This window comes from Pelophylax lessonae (genome assembly GCF_965119305.1).
Source record: "Pelophylax lessonae genome assembly, chromosome: 1".
In the NCBI taxonomy this organism is placed as follows: domain Eukaryota; kingdom Metazoa; phylum Chordata; class Amphibia; order Anura; family Ranidae; genus Pelophylax; species Pelophylax lessonae.
Genome location: NC_138768.1, coordinates 81,975,811 through 82,001,365, shown reverse-complemented (window position 1 = coordinate 82,001,365; position 25,555 = coordinate 81,975,811). Strand labels below are relative to the sequence as shown.

The following is a 25,555-nucleotide window of genomic DNA, read 5'->3' as shown; positions in this document are numbered from 1 at the left end:
TTTGGCCTGGCCGAATCCGTTATGGGGAGAACGATAATCCTGTGATACTCGATTACCCGAGTTTTGTTGCCTCCTTTCGTAGAGTAATCAATGTGCCTGCTCACTCTGCCTCATGTTAGCAGCAGCTCCTGTCCACTCAACAGGGTATACGAACTGTTGCTGAGTGTGCCATCGAATTTCATACCCTGGCAGCAGAGGTGGGCTGGAATAATGAGGTTCTGGTGGCTGTCTTCTCTCAGGGTTTCTTCGATATATTGAAGGATGAGATTGCGGCCTAGGATCTCCTTGACGAGCTTGATGCTCTCATTTCCTTCCTGATTTTGATCGATACCAGGCTCAGGGAGAGATCATCGTTTAAGGAGTGCCTGCTGAAACCTTCTACCAGATTGGCTCCTACTTTTTCTTTCACACCCATTCCTCCCTCAGCTCCTACGCCTCCTGGGTATGGTGCATCTGGCTTTGAACCCATGCAGCTGGGGTTCACTCGCCTTTCCTACGCTGAGCAGGCCTTTAGGAGGAGGGAGGGCAAGTGCCTGTATTGCGGTGGGCATTTCCTAAAATCTTTTCCAACCCGTCCGGGAAATGCTCGCATCTAAGGTCCTGTTCGGGGCAGACCTTAGGTGGAATTTTCTCGTCCCTGGTTTCCCGTAAAGATAAACCGCTAATCAGTTGTCCTCTCCTGGGTAGCGGGTTCAGTGGTTACTCAGGCCTTGGTAGACTCCGTTGCTGGCGGTTATTTTATTGACAGTACATTTGCTACTGCGAACTGCATACCCTTGCAGCCTAGTGTTTCTCCACTAGTTATCGAGGCCATTGACCCCTGCATCCATCACAGGTTACCCACAAGACTGTTCCGGTTGATATGGCGATAGGGGCTGTTCACAGGCAGTCGACCTGTTTCCAGGGTATTTCGTCCCCTCACTACTCCATTGTTTTGGGGTACCATTTGCTTCAGAAACACAATCTGACCCTTGATTGGCAGTTGGTCGAGATCCTCTCTTGGTCTCAACAGTTTGGCGCTGTTTGTATCCATGGGCCTGTTAAGGTACTTTGTACCTACTCTGATTCAGTGTTGCCTACTGAATATCGTGAATATCAAGATGTATTTGAAAAGGTGTGTGCTGGTACTCTTCCTCCTCATTGTCCGTACGGTTGTGCCATAGACTTGCAACCTTGCGCCATTCCCTCTCGTGGCAGGGTTTATCCTCTCTCGGGCTTGGGGAATAAGGCCATGGAGGAGTATGTTGCGAATGCTCTTGCCCAGGGGCACATTCGCAAGTACACTTCTCCAGCGGGTGCCGGTATTTTCTTCATAAAGAAAAAGGGGTGTGTTGAGACCTTCCATTGCTTATAGGGGCTTCAATCGCATACTGGTCAAGAATGCATACCCAATTCCGTTGATTTCTGAATTGTTCGACCGCCTCAAGGGAGCAACAGTCTTTACGAAGCTTGACCTAAGGGCCACGTATAACCTCGTAAGGATCAAGGAGGGCGATGAATGGGGAACTGCGTTTAATACCAGAAGCGGTCATTACGAATCTCTGGTGATGCCCTTTGGCTTGTGCAATGTGCCCACTGTCTTCCAGGAGTTCATCAATTATGTCTTTCGTGATATGTAGCAGCAATGTTTGGTAGTCTATTTGGAGGACATCTTGATTTACTCAAACTCCATTGAATCACACTACCTGGATGTCAGACGGGTGCTGCAACGGTTACGTGAGAACGGGCTTTTCTGTAAACTTGAAATGTGAATTCCACCTGTCTCAGGTTGCCTTCTTGGGCTACATCATTTCTGCTGAAGGGTTCTCCATGGACCCTCAGAAGTTTTCGGCTGTTCTACAATGGCCTCGCCCCAGTGGTCTCTGTTCCATTCAGCGTTTTTTTTTTTGGGTTTGTCAACTACTTATCAGGAACTTTTCCTCTTTTGGCCAAACCTATCTCAGATCTGACCAAGAAGAGCAGCGATTCTCACAATTGCATGCCTGCTGACATCCAAGCTTTCGAGGCCCTTAAGTCTGCTTTCGCTTCGGCTCCCATTTTGTCTCATCCAAATCCTGGTTTGCCCTTTGTACTAGAGGTGGATACGTCTGAGACGGGAGTAGGCTCCCTGATTCCTGATGGACCCTTACTTCCTTGTGGGTTCTACTCCAAGAAGCTGTCTCCTGCTGAATGCAATTACAAATTGGAGACAGAGAGCTCTTTGCCATTATCCTGGCTCTCAAAGAGTGGAGACACTTGCTCCAAGATTATTTGGTTACAGTTCTCATTCTCACCAATCATAAGAATCTGACATGTTTCTCAGAGGCCAAGAGGCTCACACCCCAACAGGCCAGATGGGCCTTATTCTTGTCTCATTTTAACTATGTGGTCTCCTATTTGCCAGTATACTTGAGTTGTACAGGGGGGACAGCCACACCAACTTAACCTCTCCTCTTGGAGAACAGATCTTAGCTGCCCAACTTGATGCTCCCACTGCGAGACCTGCTGGCAAATGTTTTGTATCTGAGGGGTTGCGCATCAGACTGTTGCGCATGTATCATATATCCAAAACTGCCGGTCATCCTGGTAAGAACCCGATGTCCTGGGCTATTTCCCGTCAGTTCCCGTCACTATTTCACATTTCTCCGCACTGATGTTGCTGCGTATGTGGCTGCTTGTTCAATCTGTGCCTAGAACAAATCTCGGCACCTTCCCTTGGGCCTACTGCATCCCATTCCCAATGGGGAGCGTCCCTGGTCTCCCCTGACCATGGATTTTATTGTGGAACTTCCCGCGTCCCAAGGTTACACAGTTGTCCTCATGGTTGTTGACCGGTTCTCCAAAATGTGCCATTGTGTTCTGTTTAAGCTGCTGCCTACCGCCCATGAGCTTGCCTAGGTGTTTACCAGGGAGGTCTTCCGTTTTTACACGGGTTGCCTAAGGAGATTGTCTCAGACTGCAGGAGCCAGTTTGTCTCCAGGTTCTTGCGCGCCTTTTGCTCCCAGTTGGGGAGTTGATGCTGAGAGCCCCAACAATGCTTTGGAGCAATTTCTCCGCTGCTATATCTCCTCTGACCATCAGGACAAATGGGTTGATCTGCTACCCTGGGCAGAATTTGCTAGGAACACTGCCATCAACTCGTCTTTTGGAATGTCTCCATTCATGGTCCGGTATGGGTTCCAACCCGCTATGTTGCACAGAACATCCCGACTGTGGAGGATCGCCTTCGTGCCCCCTGTTCCTCTTGGGTGCAGATTCAAGTGTCTTTACGGGCTCTGCACAGCGTCAGAATCTCCAGGCAGACCGGAGACGTTTATTTGCTACTTCGTACCAGGTCGGGGAGAGGGTGTGGTTGTCAACCCGTAATCTCAACTTCAGGGTGCCCACTCCAAAACTGGCACCCTGTTTGTTGGTTCTTTTAACATCCTCCGTAAGGTGAACCTGGTGGCCTATGCCCTTGATCTCCCCCCCCCCCCCTGGCATGCGTATCGCCAATGTCTTTCCCCCTTTTTTTTATTTTATTTCAGGTAGCATTGGCCTCTAACTCTTTTAAGACCTTAGTACATAGGGTCTCCCATGTAGCTTTCTCCATCCATTTGCCTGTGACTTAGCGGGATCTGAATCTGGTTCTCTCTTTTGCTTTTCTGGCTCTTTGTTTTTTGAACTCATTAGAGAGAATTCTCTCATTAGCCTCACCCACCCACATGGTATTGTTTCTTATAGCCATCACCTTTACAAGACTAGTGTCTGAAGTGGCGGCCTTTCCCTGCAAGGAAACCTTTCTGGTTATACATAGACAGGATGGAGTTGAGACCCACAACTTCTTTCTTCTTTCTTCCCTAAGGTACTTAGTGCCTTTAATCTCAACCAGGACATTGTTCTTCAATCTCTCTGTCTAGTTTCAGTTAGTCAAAAGTAAGTTTCCCTCTACTGTCTATATGATTCGGGCTTAGTCATTACTTATTTTAGGAAAATGTATTCCTTTTTTTGTCATACCGGATGGGCCAGAAAGGGTGCATCGGGTCTTCGTTTTCATCATATGTTGGTGGCCCTGGCAAACCATCATCAAAGTCTATAAGTTGCAGGTATTGGATTGCACCCCTCTCAAGGCCCACTCTGCAAGATCTGTGAGGACTGCTTGTTTTTGTAGAAGGATTTATCAGGTCTTCACAGTTTTTTTTTTTTTACAAATATCTAATCCTTATTTGGACATCAATGTAACCCAGAGGTATTAAATCTAAAGTTGAGTGAGACATAAAAAAAAAAAAAAAACATACACACACGAGGGATGATACTTAGGCTGGCCATACACTATACAATTTTCCTTTGGATTTAACAAAACCATATAATATGAGGTCATACCTAAACACTTTCAAATTGTATGCAATCAGGCAGGCCCTTGCACTACATAGCTCAAGGTAAATCTAAAGAAAATTGAACAAGAAAATAGTATAATGTATGGCCAGCCTTACCATGAATTATGAGTGTCCTGTGTTTGGTTGAAATGTAAATAACCCTGCCCCTGGATACCCCCCCCCCCCCCCAGCAGTGATCTTCCAGTTCTGAGAGGGGTTTAAATGAGTGCCTGCACCTGCGACAGGCACTTGTAAAGTGCCGATAATGCCCTCTGTTTCCATTCCTGGTGCTCCATCCATAGAAGCCATACTATCAGTTCTTACAATGAAAATTGATCTATGAATGGAGGATTGAAGATGAACAGGAAGCCTGTCTGCCTCCAATTATAGCACAGCTTCTTTAGATGGAGAACAGGGGCGGAATAGGGTGCAAAGATGTAGCCAACCCCCGTTGTATTGGAAGATTATCACTTGATGGGTTGGGAGGATGGTATCCAAGGGGGAAGGACTGAGGATTTCAACTGAACACAGCAGCCACCAGTCCACGGGACACTTTTTGTTCATGGTAGGTACTTGCCCTTGTGCAAGTACAAAAGTCATTTTATTGAAATTGCGACCTTTGGTAGCCAAACACATTTTGAATTGATTGGGATTTTCATGGGGACTGTAGTTTTTAGAACTGTGCTTCTATATACAGTAAATGGCTAGTTGGACCCAATTTCAGTCTTTTCACATAGGAGTGTGCTCACATTTGTTGCCAGCGGTTTAGACATTAATGGCTGTGTGTTGAGTTATTTTGAGGGGACAGCAAATTTACACTGTTATACAAGCTGTACACTCACTACTTTACATTGTAGCAAAGTATAATTTCTTCAGTGTTCTCACATGAAACGATATAATAAAATATTTACAAAAATGTGATGTGTGTACTCTTGTGAGATACTGTGTATGTGGGATTGGGGGTGAATAAACTCAAGCGATAAGTGTGCTTACGAGTTTTGCCAGTCCAAAAACTGTATTTTTGGGCATGGCAGCCCACTTTTATTCAATAAACCAAAAAGTTCACATGCATAAACGAAAATACTTAGCCACCTGGCTCACATGTTGGCAGGACTGCTGCTCTTACCAGTCCCTTTGACTGTATTGTCCAGCTCTCCTGGAACACTTGGCTTTCTAGCCTTCAGTCGCAGCACCCCACTGCACGACCCACCACAGACCTAAGGATTGGAGTTCTCCTGACACCCCTGATTGGAGCCGACCTGACTCCTGGAACTTGGCTGGGTCCTCTGACCCCTTAATGAGACTTCTGTCTCATGGCTTCTGGCTGGGGCCCCCTGACCCTGGGTGAGACCTTCCGTCCCCAACACTGGGAGCTGTCTCCAAACTGGGAGCTGAGTTATCCTCAGACCTGAGTATATAATTACCCTGTGCACCTGTGTAGTCAGCCAGGTTGCAGGCATCTAGCAAAAACTCGACACAGGATGGAGTGTCCTGATCCAGAACTACAGAATCTGGAGAGAGCCAAAAACACAGCTTTCTCCACTCAAATGATAGTTCTGAACCTCGCATTAACCCTAAATGCAAATCCTCTGTCAGAGCCTACTGTGTGTGTGTGTGTGTGTTGGTTGGTTAAGAGGTGACATTATATCAGGTTCACAAAAGCTTAAAGCTTGCAGCATTTTCACACGTTGCTGTCCTTGATTTATTTTATTTTAAGGCCCCTTTCACACAGGCGGACCGTTCAGATCCCCCTGTCAGTTTTTTTGGCGGATCTGAACGGACGCCCCATGTATCTCTATGGGGCATCGAATGTCAGCGGAGACATGTCCGCTGACATCCGATCCGTCAAATCTGGACGGATGGAAACCCTATTTTCCATTCGCCTATCAGATCGGATGGGAATCGCATGAGAACAGACGGTCCGTTCCCATGCTATTCCGCCATAGAGAACAAGCGGGGACCTGACAGCCGTGTCTCTGCACACAACACAGAGACAAAGCTGCCATCCGCCTGCTCAGCGGGGGATCCGCGGATCGATCCCCCGCTGAGAAAAACGGAGTCCGCCTGACGGACTCCCTGTGTGAAAGGGGCCTTAACCATTCAAAATGCGTTTTTCATTTCCCAAAGGGCACTCTCACACGCATAAGGTGACGATACCGTAGGCATATTATTTTTTTATTGATTTTTGAGATATTTGTATGCTAAAGTCAATTTACAAAGGTTACTTGAGGGGGGGGGGGGATTGGGGGTTACATTTGTTTGTTTTATGCAACAAAAAATCTAGTCCAATTCTAATAGGGTAATAGGACAAGTGCAAATAAATAAATGACATTCATGTTAGCTTTTAGTTGTATACTGTATGTGATTTCCTTGTTTCTTCTATCACATAGCGAGGTCTTCTTGAGGTACTGTATGAAATATTTCGCCTCCCTCTTCCTGTGGTGACAAAGGACTTTATTGAGGCACTGCTCAGTGTAGGTAAGTAGCACTCATATTCATATTGTAATACACTTTGTATTAAAGGCAAAGACTAGAAAAGTCTTTTTGGGGGGGGGGGGGGGATTTTTATGCAGTAAAATAGGAAAAGTGTGCTACTCTCATTGACTTTTCTTGCAGCGCCATCTGCTGGTGAAATTTGGTTATTTAAACATAAAATTATTTTCTACGTGATAACGGCTGTACTTGACTGAAATTCAGTTCACCTAGTAAAAAACAGTACTGAGGCTCTGTTATCTTATAAAATCAAGCGTAGGCACATGAAAGCCTTTGGTGTTATCCTAAATTGGCAACCAGTAAGAACACAATATCTCAGCGCAGGAGTTTTTTTTTTTTTCTTCAGCCCGCTGGACATACTAGGCTTAAGTCTGTCACATTGGGGATATTTTCTTTCACCTCCTGCTTTGGGACACAATAGGATGTGAAAGGAAATCTCTCCAAAGGGAAATTCTGTCTTTACACAGTTATCATCACTCCCCAAAAACTAATTTCCCCAAAGATCTCCCCAAAAATCGTGCAATCACGTGAAAATTGTGCACACAAAATCGCAATATATAAACTGGGCCTAAAAGCTTAATACAATCAAACTCTTACCCTCTCTGTCCGAAATAAAAAAAAAAAATAAAAAGTGGCCTTCAGAGATGTTATACTTTGCAGCATGGCCCACTATAGGTATGCAGGTGGTATCTGTGAATAGCCTCTGTGGAAGCTGTAAATCACTGTAATTGTTTGGCCTGCAATCTTCACACGCAGTTTAGAGGATCCCTTGTATTTATCACAATGAATGCAAAATGAACTATGCAAAACGGTAGCTGCTCAGCATGGCACCTGGAAGATTGCGGCCATCAGACAGCTTCCACAGAGGCCAAATAAGTATCACATAAGCATACTTACATTGGGCCAAGCTGGCCCTTTGTAAGTATGCAAAATGTATTATCCGTGGATTTCACTTTAAGCAAAAAATGTATCTTAGGAATCATAAAACACAGTTCCCTTCTAATACATATCCTCTCTTTTAATGTAAGATCCAAGTCGCTTTCAGGAGTCCTGGAGGCTTTCAGATGGGTTTGTAGCAGCAGAAGCTAAAACAATTCTTCCACATCGAGCACGCTCCAGGTAAGTTCTGTATGTCATTGATAAGATACTGGTAGGGATTAATTGGAGTGCGACTTCAGCTATGGGAGAGAGTAAGGAGGGGGATTAGAATTGAGTATACAAAGATCAACCATAACATTATAACCACTGACAGGTAAAATAAATGTTCACCATCTGTAGAAGGGCCCCAGGGAAAGCAAGCCAACACTTAAAATTAGACATCAGGTATTTTTGACTATTTGCCTAATCTTGGTTGCTTGTTGCCCATTTTCTGTGAACTAATATTGAGTGGTAATATACTAATGCTTAAGTTACACAGGTATGAGGGGCCTTCAGACTATAACTAGGTGTGTCAGTGAGGATGCAGCAGTTTGAGTTGCTGTGGCAGAGCAGAAGACCTATCAAACCAAGTGACTGCTGTGGGGGGCACTGTTACATTAGGCAGCAAGTAAACATGTTGTCCCCAAGTAATTAAAATGAAAGTGCAAAAAGGTTGATACGGCGCTACCTGTGAGTGACCCAGTGTCAAATAAATTGATGTGGTAACTCAAAGTGATACATTTCAAACTTAAAAAAAATAGCAGCAAATGAACTAAGTGCATAACGGTATTATCCCACTTGGAAAAAAAACTGAATCCAACTATGTGCAGTGACCACGTGCAAAGTGCTTATGTGCAAATAAATAAACAAAAGTTGGAAAAATGGATCATGATTTATTCCAAATTTATATACAGTGCAATGTCTATTAAAACATCAGTGTTTACTGGAAATAAAAGTTGGTTAAATATGGGAATTCTTGTAAAGTGCAAATAATGAAAAGTGATAAGAATTTCCCAATCCGTGTATAAGAAAAGTTGCATACACCTGTGTGACCACTAGGTGTCGCAACCTATATACAACCTGTTATTGTAGATGCAGTGAAACAGATTGCATAAGGTTCCAGGGGTTCCTCCCATCAACCGAGCAGGCACAAGCTGGCTAGTTTCATAGAGAAAAAGAGAGGAAGCCCCATGATGCAGTATACAATTGTAGAGAGTAAAGGCAAATGTAGAGACTCACGGTGTAGGCTGTTTTCGATCAGTATAGGCACGCCGGGAAGCTTCCGCATTCCACGGCCCCTTATGTTGTCCCTAAGTTTGATGACTGGGTCATGACAACTTAAAAAACTGCAGCGCCTGTGGGGGTGCTCTGGCCATGCCTGCAGAGACAGTGATTTGCTATTGATGACGGTGTCAGATATCATAGAGTACCTTCTGAGGCCTTGTGGAGTCCTTCTCTCGAGGGGACAGGGCTGTTTTGGCAGCAAGAGGGACCTGCTCAATATTAGGTGGGTAGTCATAATGTTATGGCTGATCTGTGTAATATGGTGATCATAACAGTTGTATGAAATCCTTGTTGAATGTTAACGTCTGTCAGGTTCAGGATCAAAAAGGTGCTTTGCTAGAACGCTCTGCTGAGAGAAATGGTTTTTTACGATTGCCAAATGTCCATTTTGAAAATGTTAGGGTGACTGTCCTAAAGGCTTTAGTACTTCCTAAACCAACCTTAACTTGTCTACTGGGCCAATTTTAACATTTTTCATATACATTTTAAAATCAGCATTTGTTAGCTAGAAAATTACTTAGAACCCCTCGAACATTATATATTCCCTCAAAGCAGAGACCCTGGATAATAAAGTGGTGGCTGCTCCAATTTCTATGTAGCATTGTATTGGCACAGACATTTATCAAACGTAAATTTTCTGGAAGAAATACACTTAAATAAATTTTGGTGCACACCAACACAAAATAATACCCACTTTTTGGTAAACTTTAAAAGATATTGCATTGAGTAAATTGATACCAAACATGTACATTTTTTTAAATGACAAACTACGGTATCTAAAATTGTCCAACAACGCTTTATTAAAAGCCTTTGCAGGGTTTTAATTTAGAGCTGGACATGAGCTATAGTGCTAGAATTATTACTCTGACATTCATGGCAAATCCTCACATGTGTGGGGCAGTAACTATTTACATATTAATGCAGGACTTAGGTGCAGGTTTTGCATGCAAGCACAGGGGGATGCAGTTGCTTTTCATTTTTGTTTTCCTTTATATATACTTCCTTTTTTTTCCCCCCATCTAACTTTATTGCTATTGCAAAAGGTGAGCAAGGCCCCCTGGTTTCTGCCCTACCCTTTAAAGCATCTGATTAAACACAGATTGTGTTTGATCAGATGTTTTCCTGGCTGTACAGGCCAGGGAAAAGGCACTGAAATAGGAAGTGACGAAATCCTCGTCTCTTCCGGCTTCATTTATCATAGAGAAGATGGAGGAAGGATCTTCCACCATCTCTGTTATGGGCAGCCAACCTGACTGCTTTTAGTCGTTCTGGGCTCCCTTATGGAACTGGAGTGCATGGGAATTACAGCAGCTGGAGGATGTGGGCCCCCTTCCAAGCCCAGTAAAAGTTATTGGGTGGCTGTATTGCCTCTTGGATTACTTTTACAGTAAAGTCAATGGCCGGCTCTGAAAAATGACACCAGGATCATGTCTGCAAATCCTGCTATAGCCATTTGCTGCCCAGTTTATATACATACGCTGGGCAACAAATGGTTATCAAGGCCTAGAGCAAGTGTGCAGATCCGAAATCATAAAGCTGGTAATTGGGAAATAAGTTGAATCACTTTAAATAAAGCATTGCTGGACTTAGTTTAAAAAAAAAAAAAAGCAGTAACTTACAGCACCATTTAAAAATCTTGTAGTCAATCTAACTACAGCAAGCTAATTTTGATTGGATGCTGTGGGCAATATAGTTGTTGCAGTTATTATTCATGGAGCCTGTATGTTTAATCTGTGGAGAAACTGTGTATTTGTTCCTCTCGTCTAAAGGCACATATTAAAGGACCTAGAATATTCAGAGAGAAAATCTCTTTATTTTACAGACCTGATCTCATTGACAATTATCTAGCGCTAGTACTTTCTGCATTCATTACGAATGGCTTGTTGGAGGTAAGTGGTCAAAGGCCATGTGCAGCTTTGCATGTTTATATATTCTTATCATATATTCTGTATGAACCCTTTATATTATTTGATTTAGGGGCTGGTGGAAGTAATAACAAGCAGCGATGACGATGTGTCTGTCAGAGCAACAATCATCCTTGGGGAGCTCTTGCACATGGTAATTTTTTTTTTAATGATCTCTTAGAAAATATACTGGATTGCTGTGCATCTGACTGCATCATGTTTTTAATCCTCCATGTTTTGTAATGCAGGCAAACACAATCCTTCCACATTCACACAGTCATCACTTACATTGTTTACCAACCTTGATGAACATGGCAGCATCGTTTGACATCGGCAAGGAGAAACGACTGTACGTATCCTATATAAGACACTAAGGGCTCACGTTAGCGGGTGTTCTCCTGCTTTTATGTGTATTTGAAACACCCATGAAATGCATGTCAGAAACATCCGGTATACTTTATTGAGCAATACATATAACTGTTCAGAGGCTGTGATTATCATGATTTGTTTTGCTCTGCATTCCTTTGGAAATAGCGTGTCCTTTTGAAGTGCATTTGAACTGCAGGCAAAGAAAGTCAAACTCAGCCTTTTCTTGTCAAATGCAGCGTTTTCAGTTTAAAAGCAGCTGTATGCATTCCAAATGAAAATGCATCACTGTCCAGAACACACAAGCCTTTGATATAGTTTCCTAATGCAAAAAAATCTGTAAGTGCCACATATTAGCAGCATTTTTTGAATACAGAACTTATTGTTAAGGTTTTTGTAAGCAATTATTCCTTAACTCCACATTTGGTTACTTTCGTCTTTTAACCCTGATTATACAGACTTAAAAGCAACATCTGGTACTTGGCCTTACATATAATTATGCTGGGACTTTCAACCAAGACTGTTGTGTTAGATTACCTTAGTTCTGTAGGTTATGTTGGTTTTAAAGCTGAACTCCAGGAATTTAACTACTTTGTAAAAAGTGAAAGCACTCTATGATTTAAGTCCAATGAGGTGCATGACATCTCCTGGACTTATCTCTATTATATACTGACAAGTTTATTGCACTCTTCAGGAGCCTGAAGCTGTACCTTCTAGTCTATGGCATCTTCAACAGTAGAGTCATTCAAGCTGCTATACCCTCGCATCCTGACCAATCACAGTAGCCTTGTATTATGATAACGCATTCACAAAATACAAAGGCTTCCGTGAATGGGCAGAAAGGGAAAGGTCGGATATAGCTACACTGTGTGCTTTTCTCCCCTCTCACAGCCCCCCAGTGTCTTAGTGTATGCTCTGGCAGAGCCATAAACCTGTCTGATATAAATAATAGAGTTAAGTCTGAGAGGTGACATGTACTTCCTTATACTTAACTCACAGTGGGACTTTACTTTTTTAAAAATGGTTGAATTCCTGAAATTCAGCTTAAAGCTTAGCGTTTGAGTTAAATATTCGATTTTTCCTGTGAGATAAAAATTGTGTGAATTTAGAATGTGTCAGGGATTCCTGTAGCCACTGAAAGGATTAATGTGTTCTTTAAAAATTTCAGGCGGGCCAGTGCAGCATTAAACTGCTTGAAGCGCTTCCATGAAATGAAGAAACGAGGACCGAAACCTTACAGCCTGTATCTAGATCACATTGTACAGAAAGCGATGGCTACCCACCAAAAACGCGATCAGCACGTCCGTGTACAGAAGGATATTTTTATTCTGAAGGTGAGAAGAAAGTGCTTTTCCTTCATTCAAGAGAAGAGCTTTCAAACGAGTAGCTGAAGAGTTGCTGTATATAGTTCATTAATACTTTTTATATCCTTTTCTTGCTTTATGAGAGCAAGAATGTGCAGTGCCTAGCAATCTCACAAATTGTGTGTCTGTGCTTGCCCCTTTCATGGCTTGTTTACATGCCTAAGGCTGGCCATACATTATACAATTTTCCTTTTTAGATTTACCAAAACCATATAATACAAGGTCAAACCTAAACACTTTCAATTTGTATGCAGTTGGGCAGAGCCTTGCACTACATAGTTGAATGTAAAGGAAATTGAATAAGAAAATTGTATAATGTATAGCCACCTTAAGTGACAGTCACTGATTGATAGTGTTGGGGTGTGTCTGCTGATGAGGAAATAAGTGTAAGCCTTGGTTCAAATAAGAATGCGTTGCAGGAAACTCGCGACTCCTGTTTCCTGCACTGCCTGTGTGATCTGCAGCGGGTGTCAGTGCAATGTGGGTGAGCCATCCCTGAAGACAGACATTTCTAGATGATAGCAGATGTTTACTTCACAGCAAGTTCCAAAGTTATTACTGTTACTAGTGAGAGCGCATGGACACAGGGCTTTTAAAAACACCTTTGTCTCTTTCATTCATTGACCTACACAGCTCCTGATTCTTCTATTGGGTTATACTGCCCCCTACAGGAGTAGGACACTAGGCAGGAAAAAGCTTGACTACGCCTATGGGCAGGCCCAGGGGGGTATACCCCTACTCTCAGCAAGAGGCACCCAGTTTTTTTCTGCCTAGTCAGGAGTAAGGACCTAGTTCCTTGCTGGGATCTCTGTTCCTGGCGATTTGTTTTCTTTTTGAATTGAATTTTTCCTCTCCTTATTATTATGTACCTGTTGAGACTCTATAATCAATTGCCGAACTGGGCGACGGACTGGATAATCTAAATCAAGAGGGTCCCCCCATTCTGGCCAGCGAGCGCGTGCAGACCACAGCTCCGCGCTAGGTAGGCTGCGACCTAGGCCCCCTGGACGGGGGCTGACCTTCAAGTTAAACGTCTAGCGAGGGAGCATACGACCTGGCTTCGTCCTATGTTGCAGCGTTCCTCCTGGCCGACAGCACCCACATTACGATGGAGTGGTGGTCGGTCTGGAGCGATGCCCACCCTGTTCCTGGTGTGGTAAGTAGTTGTCCAAAACGCAGTGGTTCCTAAGCGTTTTTGCTTTGCTCTATCCTTATGAGGATAAACTGCTTAAAAGGTGGAGGGTCCCACCTGTAGCGGACTCGTCAGTTTCCAGGTTGATAAAAGCTACCTTCATTCCAGTTGAGGAGTCCACGGCCTTTACAGATCCAGCTGATAGGAGGGCGGAACTTTTACACCGGGACCTGGAGGGGAAACAGCTTCCCTCTGTCTTGCAGAGCTGGCTGATCCATTGATCCAGGGGCTACAGTTTATCTGTGATTCTTCTTTGGATGTGGCGCCTTTGATTTCTAGGCTGTCTGTATCAGCAGTGGTCCTATCTGCAGACCAGAATTCTAAGAATGCCTTACCTGATCTTCCCCATGTAGGAGATCGCCTGTTTGGAGTTTCCTTGGATGACACCGTTAAGGGTCTCACGGGGGGGGGATTATTCTTTCGCCAGCTACCAAGGGCAAGGAGCCCCGTCGTAGACGTGGGCCATTCCCCATCGGCTCATGAGAGGTTTTTTCATCCCTCATTGTCTCAAGACAAGGGATCAAAAAGTTTATTTATAATATTTATTTATTTTTTCATTTTGGTAAGCTAATTTTAGATTCTAATATATATGTATTATATTTCTTGATGTATAGGATACAGAAGAAGCTTTAGCAATGAATCTGAGAGACAGCCAAGTCCTCATTCACAAAGAGAACCTTGAATGGAACTGGAATCTTATAGGGACCATACTTAAGGTACTACTTTAACTTTGGTTTACATTGTTTATTTTGTTAAAAAGTAATATGTGTGTTTATATGATATTGTATTCTGCTCACTTCTGTGGAAAGGGGGATTTCTACACATCTCAAGATTCTCGAGCAGAAGTGAAACAGAGAATTTAAATAAAGCTGTAACTTTAAATAAAATACTGTTTTACTTCTAAACTTAAGTAAAAAGTGCAGCGCCAGTAATGGATGTGACTGTATATATGCACTAACTATATATATCTCTTGAAGAGATCTGAGCTATACAAACATCAAAATGGTGCCCTTAATAAAGTCTGTTATTGGGAAGCAGATCTAGGAACTTGCCTGAAATCTATCTCTGCTGCAAATCCTTGGTTAAACCTCATTTAGCACACACAAAGGAAAGATGCTCAGGAGTAAGAATCGTAGAGACCTGGCAGTCTGGTTACCCCAGCAGATTTGAGATGCTGATGCATCAAAAATATCGGTGGTCTGGCCATGTGCTGTGACCATATGCTGTCTTACCAGGAGCATCTCATATTTAAATTTATTCAGGTTTGCTTGTATGCGAGATGATCATTGGTGGAGATTCCTGAGCAACGTTTTACCTGGCATTAATTTCCATTTGGGGTTGTGATGAGTCGGATGATTGCTGCAAAGCCGCGGACCCTGGGATATCCTTATCATATGCTAGTTTGGCCACTCATTTATGTCAGGGTCCACTAGTTCTGCTAAGCGCTCTTGGTGTGTGAAGCACGGTGGTGGAGCTATCAGAGGGCTCGGATCTACTCTGGGAGCGGGACTTTCTTCCATCAAGCTTCATTCTTTTCTTTCAACATCTATTCATTGAAAGGACTTTGGTTTTGGCCCTACTTATTTAATTTAGGGACTGGCTATTACTTCTCTTAAGCCGAGAATCCTTTTGTGCTATTAATATTAATATTGATTGTGAACTTTTGTGGTACTGTTTTATGTCCCTATCTGTATGCCCTTCATGATGGTTATATAGTTTGTGCATATTTACAGTCACATCCATTACTGGCACTGTACTTTTTACTTCTTTATCTCTGGTGGATTCCAACCATATCCTATGGGCTGGCTGCCTCAATTATTTCATCAAATTTTATTAACTGATCTATGTGTTAATAGTCTACTTGACTGATTACACCTTTATTGTGTGACCAAGCGCGGCCTTTTGGAATATTGTTTTTACTTCTTAACTTAAGACCAGGCCTTTTCTTGAACTTTTTGCTTACAAGTTTTAATAATTATTTTTCGTTCATTGACTGACACAGTTCCTGATATTCATAACCATTAGGTTATAATGCCTGCAGGAGTAGGACACAAGGTAGAAAATAATTCTGGCTGCATCCATAGGCAGTCCCAGGGGGTATACTCCCTCTCTCTGCTATAGCCACTCAGTTTTTTTCTGATTAGTCAGGAGAAAGGACCTATTTCCTTGCTGGGATCTTCGGTCCTGCCAACATTTTTTAGATAGAAAATCTTTTCCTCCTGGATTTTTTCCTGTGATATCTACAATCAACTGCCAGACGGGCTGGATAATCTAGATCCAGTGGTCACCCCAGTCTGGCCTGCGAGCCCGTGCAGACCTCAGCTCTGAACAAGGTCGGCCGCGACATAGCCCCACTGGACGGGGGCTGGCCTGCATGTTAAATGCCTCACGAGGACACATACGACCGGGTCTCGGACCTAGTCGCAGCGTTCCTCCTGGCGGACAGCCCCTCCCTTTTCAATGGAAATGGGTTCTGTCTGAAACAGTGCCCGCCTGGTTCCTGGTATGATGAGTAGCTGTCCCCCTTCTCTGGAGGGTTTTTGCAGTGGACGTGAGCCCCTCCTTGGGACGGTCGGACCCCCAGGTTCCCCTCCTTCCCGCAGGCACCGCTCCCTTTGCCAAGTCCCTCATCCTGCCCCCCCCCCCACTACACACTTAGACTGTTTGGGTGGTCTGGCCACTTTCCTGGGCTGGGGGCAGGGCGCAAACTGGTGATGGGGGCCTTGGGTGTACCACCAGCGACCGGACAATTCACTGTGCGGGGGAGAGGGTTGAACCTGGTGGGGCTCCTGCCAGCGCCCCTAGTTCTGCCTGGATCTCTCCTTGAGTCATGGTCTCCCTCCTGGGTCCCTGTAAGTCTGGTGGTGCCGTGGGGGGGCTGCCATTTTGTTATAGCCTGTGTGTTTCTATACACGGCTGCCATTTTGTTGTGGTTTGCCATCGGAAATAGCAGCGGCCATGACAGTGGATGCCTGTGGGTGGCGATTTCGATGGTGGGAGCCCTTCCTCATCCCCTGGTGCTGACTCCTGGATTATTTTACTTCATGATCGCTGCACGTGTAGTGCAGATTCTGATGGCTGCAGGTGTTTCTTTGGGTGGTGAGTGTGTCTCATCAGATCCTGAACCTGATTTGGCCGTCGGAGACGTGGGTCACCCTGCTGGGTCTGCAACCACGTGCCTGGAATCCTCTGATAGTGAGGATGATTCCTTCACATCTGCAAACATGCACGAAAAGGCACTGGTGAATCTTTGCGTGAGACCCTGAAGATGAAGGATGCAGCTGAAGCTGCGACAGAGCCGCAGGTGCCCTTTGGCACTCACAAGCTATCCGAAGCGGCAAAGGTGTTTCCTTTTCCTGCCTATTTTGTCAGAATTTTTAAAGAGTGGGGATGACCAAAGGGTCCCTGTGGGGTCCCTAAGCACTTTACTAGGCTTTACCCCCATGAGGAGTCCACTCGTGGTGGACCCTCTGGTTTCCAGAATAAACAAGGCAACCATGATTCCGGTTGAAGGGTCCCCGACCTTTAAGGATTCGGTTTATTGGAAGGTGGAGGCTGTGGCCCGCACTATGCACACTCTGGCTGGTTTGGCAATGAGGCCGGTATTCACCATTGCCCTAGTGTCGCAAACTCTGACCGAGCAGGCTAAGATTTTACGCCGTGACCCGAAGGGGGAGTAGCTCCCCCTGCCTTTGCTGAGCTAGCAGACCAGCTGGTCCAGGGGCTGCAGTTTATCTGTGATGTCTCTTTTGATGCGGCTCCCCTAGGGGGTCGGCTCTCTGTTTCGGCAGTGGTCCTTCGGCGTGTCTTTTGGCTTAATTGCTGGTCTGCGGACCAGACTTCTAAAAAGGCCTTGACTGATCAAGGAGATCGCCTGTTTGGTGCCACCCTGGATTACATAATTAAAGGTCTTACAGGAGGAAGAGTACCTTTCTTCGGCAGGCTACTAAAGGCAAGGACCCTTGTCGTAGAAGTGGCCCCTCCTTCTCGGCTCATAAGAAGTTGTTTCCTCCTTCAGGTTCGACTGACAAGGGATCAGAGCCCTTTGGGGTCTCCTCTGGATGATCCAAGCGAAGTTGGTCTGGCAAGTCAAGATTGGGCTTCTCCAGACCCATGGACAAGGCCCCTTCAGCATGAGCTGTGCCCTCATCTGTATCTGGGGTGGGGTGGATGTCTTCGCTGGTTTCCGGACTTGTGGACTCCGCTGGTACAAGTAAGGTGGGTCCATGAGGTCATTTCTGGTGGAAAACCTGGAAATCACCATACGAGCTTGAGGGTGTTTGGCTGGATTCTAAATTTTCAGAAGTCTTCTCTGGTTCTGTCCACAAAGCTGGACTGTCTGGATCTGAATCTGGAGTGCTCATTCCTCTGGACAAACTCCAGAAACTGCAGGCTCCTGCTTGTCCAGCAGATGGTAATCCCTCCAAACTTGCATGTGGGCGCTGGGCCTGAGGGTGTCCACCTTTAAGGCAGTTATGTTTGCACAGTTCCATATGAGGTCCCTGCGAGAAAGATTCTGGCCAAATGGGACAAGAATTCGCAGTCTCTGGTCAATCACATCTGGCTGAGCCGGGGAATGAAGGAGTCCCTGATATGGTGGCTTTGCTCGGCACTTCAGCTGGGCAAATCCTTCCTCCCCTTGTATTGGACAGTGGTCACCACGGATGCCAGCCTGTCCAGCTGGGGTGGCATCCTCCGCAAGAATTCTGCTCAGAGGGTCTGGACGCTGAAAGAGTCCAGACTACCGATCAATGTCTTTGTACTCAGAGTGATCAGACTGTGCCTGGAACATTGGACGGATCGTCTTCAGGGATGTCCAGTGTGCATTCAATCGGACAATGGCACGGCTGTGACTTTTGTCAATCACCAGGGGAGCACAAGAAGTGTCCTGGCAGCTCTGAAGGTAGCCAGCATTCTAAGGTGGGCAGAATGGTTTGTTCCAGCCCTCTCCGCTGTACACATTCCCGGGGTGGAAAACTGCCAAGCGGATTACCTCAGTCGGCAGACGTTGGAACAAGGGGAGTGGTCCCTTCATCCAGAGGTGTTTTATCAGTTGTGTCTCCAGTGGGGCATCCCCGAGGTTCATCTTTTGATGTCCCGACTCAAGAGAAAGGTCCTGATGTTTGCGGTTCGGTCTCGGGATCCTCTTGCGAACGCCACAGATGCGCTGGTGGCTATTGGGGTCAGTATCGTCTGATTTACGCCTTCTCTCCTCTCAAGCTTCTGCCAAGACTTCTACGCAGGATTGAGGCAGAAGGGATTCCGGTCATCTTAGTGGCCTCCCCGGGCTTGGTACGCCGATCTCGTGCGGCTGGTCGCCAACGTTCCTTGGAAGCTTCCTCTCATTGAGGATCTGCTGTCCCAAGGACCAATCTTCTATCCAGCTGGCTTTGACGGCTTGGCTTTTGAACGTCAGGTGCTGATGGATAGAGGTTTGTCTGAGTCGGTGATTCCAATGCTGTTAAAAGCTAGGAAATCTACTTGTAGGAAGATCTACCATTGTACGTGGAAGACGTACATTGCATGGTGTGAGTCTCTCGGGGTTCATCCTCGCTCCTTCTCAGTGGATCGGATCTTAACCTTCCTTCAACGGGGGTTTGAATAGAAATTGGCCTTGAGTACTATCAAGGGTCCGGTGTCGGCCTTAGCGGTGTTCTTTCAACGGGCCTTGGCCACATAATCCTTGGTGCGTAATTTTCTTCATGGAGAGAGGCACTTGACCCCTCCAGTGCAGTCCCTGTTGCCACCTTTGTACCTCAATTTGGTGCTCTCAGCCCTCTTGAAGGCTCCTTTTGAGAATCTTCAGGAGAGAGTCCCAGACGGTGGCCTTTTTGGTGGCTTTCACCTCTGCGCACAGGGTGTCGTAATTGGTGGCGTTACCCTGTTGTTCACGTTATTTGGTGGTTCACACTGATAAGGTGGTTCTTCGCCCTGTCCGTCAATCCTTCCTCAGCTTGTCTCCGATTTTCATTTGAAAGAAGACATTATTTCTCTGTCGCTCATTGACAGACGTAGTCCTCGTTGATTAATAACAACTCGGGTTATACTGCCCTCTACAGGAGTAGGACTAGACAGGAAAGAAAACGTTCTGGCCACACCCTAGGGGCAGTCCCAGAGGGTATATCCTCTCACTTCCTGCTACAGCAAATCAGTTTTTTTCTGTCTAGTTAGGAGTAAGGACCTAGATTCCTTGCTAGGATCTTCGGTCCTGGCAAGATTTTTTTTTAGAAATACTTTTTTAGACAGCTTTTTCTCTTACGTCCTCCGACAGTCGCCGCCTCTTCATATTCGTCACATATGGGGTATTAGACTTTGCTCCGAAGGAGTAGCTAGGCAACAGAATATGTTAACAATAAAGCTTTAACATATCCCACCCTCAAGGGGTGGTCCCCTCAGTCAATACCCTCCTACTTCCTGCAACCATATCTCAGTTTTAATGTCTAGCTTGTCAGGAGTGGCTGGCTCTCTCTGTGCTGGGACTTTTTGTCCCAGACTCTTTCTTCTTTTTAATATTTTATTTGAGTTTTTTCTCTACCTTTACTTAGCTGTTGTTTTTGTCAGCATTAGTTAGTTCTTCGGACGAAGAGGATCATGCGGACTGGGTCTCGGGCTGATCCCCCTGATCGCAGGTCGTGGGTCAGTGGCTTCCCAGTCTGCCATCGAGCGTTCAGCCAGGTAACGCTCCTGGCACGGTGAACGACCCATCCCTGTTCGGTGCAGGGATGTTTGGTGAGGTGGCTACCTCACCGGACGCTGTGCGGTTTCTTAACCGCCATTGTGTGCGTCTTGAATTGCGACTCTCCCTGCCTCATGTGCAGCGGCTTGTTCGCCTGTGCGGGTTCCCCACGCCATATGAGGTAAGTGTGTCTATGTGGGGACCTGTCTGTCTGGGGGGGGTCTCAGTCTGGGACTGTGTAACCTGCCTTTAAATCACACTGCTTGTCTCCCTATCTCTCGGCTGCATGCTGTGGGCTGCAAGGGGGGGGGGGGGAGCTGTATGACACTGTGTGTGTCAGGCTGGGCAGTGTGGGAAGCTGTGTGCTGTGGGGCATGTTTTTAATGGCATGTTGGGGCATATACAGTGATCGCTGCGGCGATCTAACATGTATCCATATAATGGGATGGAATTGTGTGTGTTTTTATGCACTGTGGAGCGGCGGTTTCGGCGCCAAACGACGCCATTTTACCGGCGCCCGCTCCGGCCGCATGGTTTACATGCACGGCGGCCATTTTCTTGTAGCCTCCATAGGCTTACATAGAGCGCCCTGGCAGCATCACTTCCTTTTTCCTGGAACACCGGTCGAGGCAGCAGCAGCAGCGGGGTCTCCTCAGGTTTTATCCTTCTATTCCTGTTGTCCATTGCCTATATTCAGTCTGTATATTCCCTGTGGGGGTCTCATTGTGCCTGAGTGTGTGCGGTGGGCTGCGCTTACCGCGCTTGCTGAAAGGGGGCAGTTAACCCTTGGTTGTCTGGCGTACAGGGGCAATGGATTCTCAGGAGGGCAAGTTTCCCACAGTATTGGTGGAAAGCCAGGGGACCGCTGTTTCCCCCCCAGGGGGGGATTTAGCCACTATTGTGGCTGGCCTTGCTGCCCAGGTGCAAATGCTGGTGGCTGCTCAATCTACTAAACGGCCCAGAGTTACTCTGTTCTCCGATTCTGAGGGTGAAGGTGATGGGGCTGTTCTGGCAGGGACCCCCCTATCGGGGTCCCGCTCCTCTCTTGATCTAGTGGGGTCTGAGGTAGAGGCTGAGGTTGAGGGGGTTGATAATTCTCCCCCTGGCTCGCCTGAAGAGCTTGCAATCATGGATGAGTTGATTGCTTCCATTAAGCAGACGCTACGTTTGCAGGACGAAGTGTGTCCCCCCGCTGCCTTGGCGGCTTATGGGACGCAGAGAAAACGCAGGACGCCGCAGGTTTTTCCCTGCAATGCTGATTTTCAGCGCGCTGTAAAGGATCAATGGCGCGATCTGCGCAAACCTTTTGCGGTACCAAGTAAATTCAAGCTGCGTTATCCTTTCTCCCCTGCCACTGATGAACGGTGGTGTGTGCCTCCACCAGTGGATCATGCAATTGCGGTTTTGAACAAAGCCACTGCGATTCCTGCAGAGGGATCCCCTGTTTTCCGTGATGCCACGGATAGGAGACTGGAGTCTCTTGCCCGTCATACTTACTCTGTTACGGGTTCTATGCTTAAGGCTCTATTTGCTTCTCTCATGGCGGCCCAGGCGATCGCAAGTTGGACGCAGATGCTTAGGCGCGTCCTAGTGGCCGATTCGGCCTCGGCGGCGACCCTGGACATGGTGGATCAGATCCACCAGGGTGTCATGTATCTGTGTGATGCGGACCTGGACCTGATTCCGTTGGCTGCACGTGTGCACAGCGTGGCGGTGTTGTCTCGCCGCCTGGTTTGGTTGAAATGTTGGTCGGTGGACCAATCTTCACGTAAAACCTTAGCCAATCTGCCTTATGATGGGTCTCGCCTTTTTGGGGAGTCCCTGGATGTGTTGATTAAGGGGATCACCGGGGGTAAGAGCACTCTCTTGCCCCATTTCCCCAAGGCTAAGGGGGCTTCTGGGAAGAAGCATGCGAATTTTCGGCCCCCTCAGGGGTCCTTTCGTGCCTTTCGGCCGCACTACAAGGGCAAACCGTTCAAAGGCCAGGGCTCTCAGAAGAAACCCTGGTCTGGGAAACAGAAGTCCGGCCAATCCGGACCTGCGGCCCATAACAGTTCGGCCTGAAGGGGCGCCCTCACCCAGTTTTGGGGTGGGGGGACGCTTGCTCGGTTTTCTTCAGCCCTGGTTGGCCCGTGTGCGGGACAGATGGGTTCTGGAAATCGTTCGATCTGGTTACAAGATCGAGTTTCTCTCTCGGCCAGAGAGCAGATTTTTTCCCTCAAATCTACAACTGTCTCCAGAGCGCCTGCGGGATCTGCACCTGGCGGTGCGGGACCTGAGGGCTCAGGGAGTGGTGGTTCCGGTGCCTCATCGGGACAGATTTCGGGGGTTTTATTCCAATCTGTTCACCGTGCCCAGAAAGGAGGGCAAGGTTTGTCCAATTCTGGACTTGAAAGCTCTGAACCGCTCTGTGCGGGTTCGCAAGTTCCGCATGGAATCCCTGCGCTCGGTGGTGGCTGCCCTGGTTCCGGGGGAATTCATGGCCTCCATCGATTTGAAGGATGCGTATCTTCACATCCCCATATTCGAGGGTCATCAGAGATACCTTCGATTTGCCATTGCGAAGGATCACTACCAGTTCGTGGCGTTGCCCTTTGGGCTCGCCTCGGCTCCGCGGGTCTTCACCAAGGTGCTTGCACCGGTTCTGGCATTATTGAGGGCCCAGGGCATTTCTGTCCTGGGGTATCTGGATGACATTCTGATTCGGTCTGCGACCAGTCAGGGTCTGGAGAAGGACCTGTCTGTCACGATGCAAACTCTGCAGGAGTTCGGTTGGACGATAAATGTTCAAAAGTCGACACTGAGTCCGTCGGTTCGTCTTCCCTATCTGGGAATGATACTGGACTCGGTGCAGGCGAAGGTCTTCCTGCCGGAAGACAAACTCAGGACTCTTCAGGAGGAAGTCAGGTCCCTCAGGGACGTTCCGAACTCGTCTCTGCGGACGTGTATGAGATGTCTGGGATTGATGGTCTCGGCTTTCGAGGCGATTCCTTTCGCGCAGTTTCACACGCGGGGTCTCCAGGCGGAGATCTTGTCCAAGTGGGACGGGCGACCTCAATCTCTGGATCTTCAGATCTCGTTGAGTCATCGCACCAGGGAAAACCTTCTGTGGTGGCTCCAGTCCCCGTTGGTGTCCGGGGGCAAGTCGTTTCGTCCGATCTCGTGGACGATAATCACCACGGATGCCAGCCTGTCGGGCTGGGGTGGTGTTCTGGGCGTTCTGTCCGCCCAGGGGACCTGGTCGGAGGGGGAGTCTTCCCTCCCGATCAACATTCTGGAATTGCGTGCGATAAGGCTCTGTCTTCATCGCTGGACGGACCCGGCTGCAGGGCTGCCCGGTTCGGGTGCAGACGGACAATGCCACGGCGGTGGCCTACATCAACCACCAAGGGGGCACCAGGAGTGCCCGAGCGGCTCGAGAAGTGGCCGACATTCTGTCTTGGGCCGAGACTCATGTCCCGGCGATAACGGCGGTTCACATTCCGGGAGTGGAGAACTGGCAGGCGGACTATCTGAGTCGCCAGACCCTGGATCAGGGGGAATGGTCTCTCCATCCGGCTGTCTTCCAGATGTTGTGCGCGAAGTGGGGTCTTCCAGATGTGGACCTGTTCGCGTCTCGCCTCAACTACAAGGTGAAGAGGTTCGTGGCAAGGACGCGCGACCCTCGGGCAGACGCGTCGGACGCGTTAGTGGCCCCGTGGCATCAGTACAGGCTGATGTACGCGTTTCCACCGATTCAGTTGCTGTCCCGGTTCCTTCGCAGGTTACACTCGGAACGCAGCACGGTGATTCTTGTGGCACCGGACTGGCCTCGCCGGTCCTGGTACGCAGACCTCGTGAATCTGGCGGTCGACGCCCCCTGGCGTCTGCCTCTTCGGGACGATCTACTGTCTCAAGGACCGATTCACCATCCTGCTTTACAGTCGCTGGCTTTGACGGCCTGGCTGTTGAGACCGAGGTCCTGAAGGAGAAGGGTCTCTCTCCAGAGGTTGTTCATACCTTGATCAACGCGAGGAAGTCTTCTTTGGGAAAGGTTTATTACCGTACTTGGAAGGCCTATTTTGCCTGGTGTGAGTCCAGGGGGTTTTCACCCCGCACGTACTCGGTTTCCCGTGTGCTGTCTTTCCTTCAGACGGGTGTCGATCAGCGTTTGACGCTGGCTACGATAAAGGGTCAGGTGTCTGCGCTGGCCGTTCTGTTTCAACGTCCCGTGGCTTCCAACTCCTTGGTTGGCACTTTTATTCAGGGTGTGCGGCATCTGGTTCCTCCTAGGAGGGATCCTTTGCCCCCTTGGGACTTGAATCTAGTCCTATCTGTGTTACAACGTGCTCCTTTTGAACAGATCAGGGAGATCTCGTTGTCTATGTTGTCCAAAAAGGTCGCCTTTTTGGTGGCGATCACTTCGGCTCGCAGAGTGTCGGAACTGGCGGCTTTGTCCTGCAAGTCTCCGTACCTGGTTGTTCATTTGGATAAGGTGGTCTTGCGACCTAATCCTTCTTTTCTGCCGAAACGAGTTTTGGAATTCCATCTTAACGAGGATATTGTTTTGCCTTCGTTGTGCACGAAGCCTAAACATCCAAAGGAGGTGAGATTGCATTCTCTGGATGTTGTTCGGGCGATTAGGGTTTACCTTAAATCGACTGAGTCTTTTCGAAAGACGGACTCCTTGTTTGTTCTTCCAGAGGGTCCTCGGAAGGGCATGGCGGCTTCCGCCTCTACCATTGCCAAATGGATCAGGCAGACCATTGAACAGGCCTATGCCTTGCAGGGGAAGGTTCCCCCTGTGCCTGTGAAGGCGCACTCTACTAGATCTCTGAGTACGTCTTGGGCCTGTCGTCATGGGGCTTCTGTAGCCCAGGTGTGTAAGGCGGCGACTTGGTCGACCGTACACACTTTCACAAAATTCTACAAAGTAGATGTTCAGGCATCGGCGGATGCTTCCTTTGGCCGCAAGGTTCTTAGTGCGGCTGTTCCCTAGGGTCCCTTGTTGGGGACTCCTGGCTGTTGGGATAAGTTTTGTATCC

At 47.3% G+C, this 25,555-nt stretch overlaps 1 protein-coding gene across 2 annotated transcripts in view; it reads left to right on the top strand.

Moving 5' to 3' along the window:
- Window positions 1-25,555, top strand: part of RICTOR (RPTOR independent companion of MTOR complex 2) — a 270,400-nt gene that overhangs the window by 165,640 nt on the left and 79,205 nt on the right. For both annotated transcript variants that reach the window (XM_082264794.1, XM_082264793.1), the window contains exons 12-18: window positions 6,725-6,812; window positions 7,856-7,946; window positions 10,852-10,918; window positions 11,007-11,087; window positions 11,182-11,282; window positions 12,468-12,633; window positions 14,470-14,571. In XM_082264794.1, coding sequence (XP_082120920.1) covers window positions 6,725-6,812; window positions 7,856-7,946; window positions 10,852-10,918; window positions 11,007-11,087; window positions 11,182-11,282; window positions 12,468-12,633; window positions 14,470-14,571 — 696 coding nt within the window. The remainder of the gene's footprint in view (window positions 1-6,724; window positions 6,813-7,855; window positions 7,947-10,851; window positions 10,919-11,006; window positions 11,088-11,181; window positions 11,283-12,467; window positions 12,634-14,469; window positions 14,572-25,555) is intronic.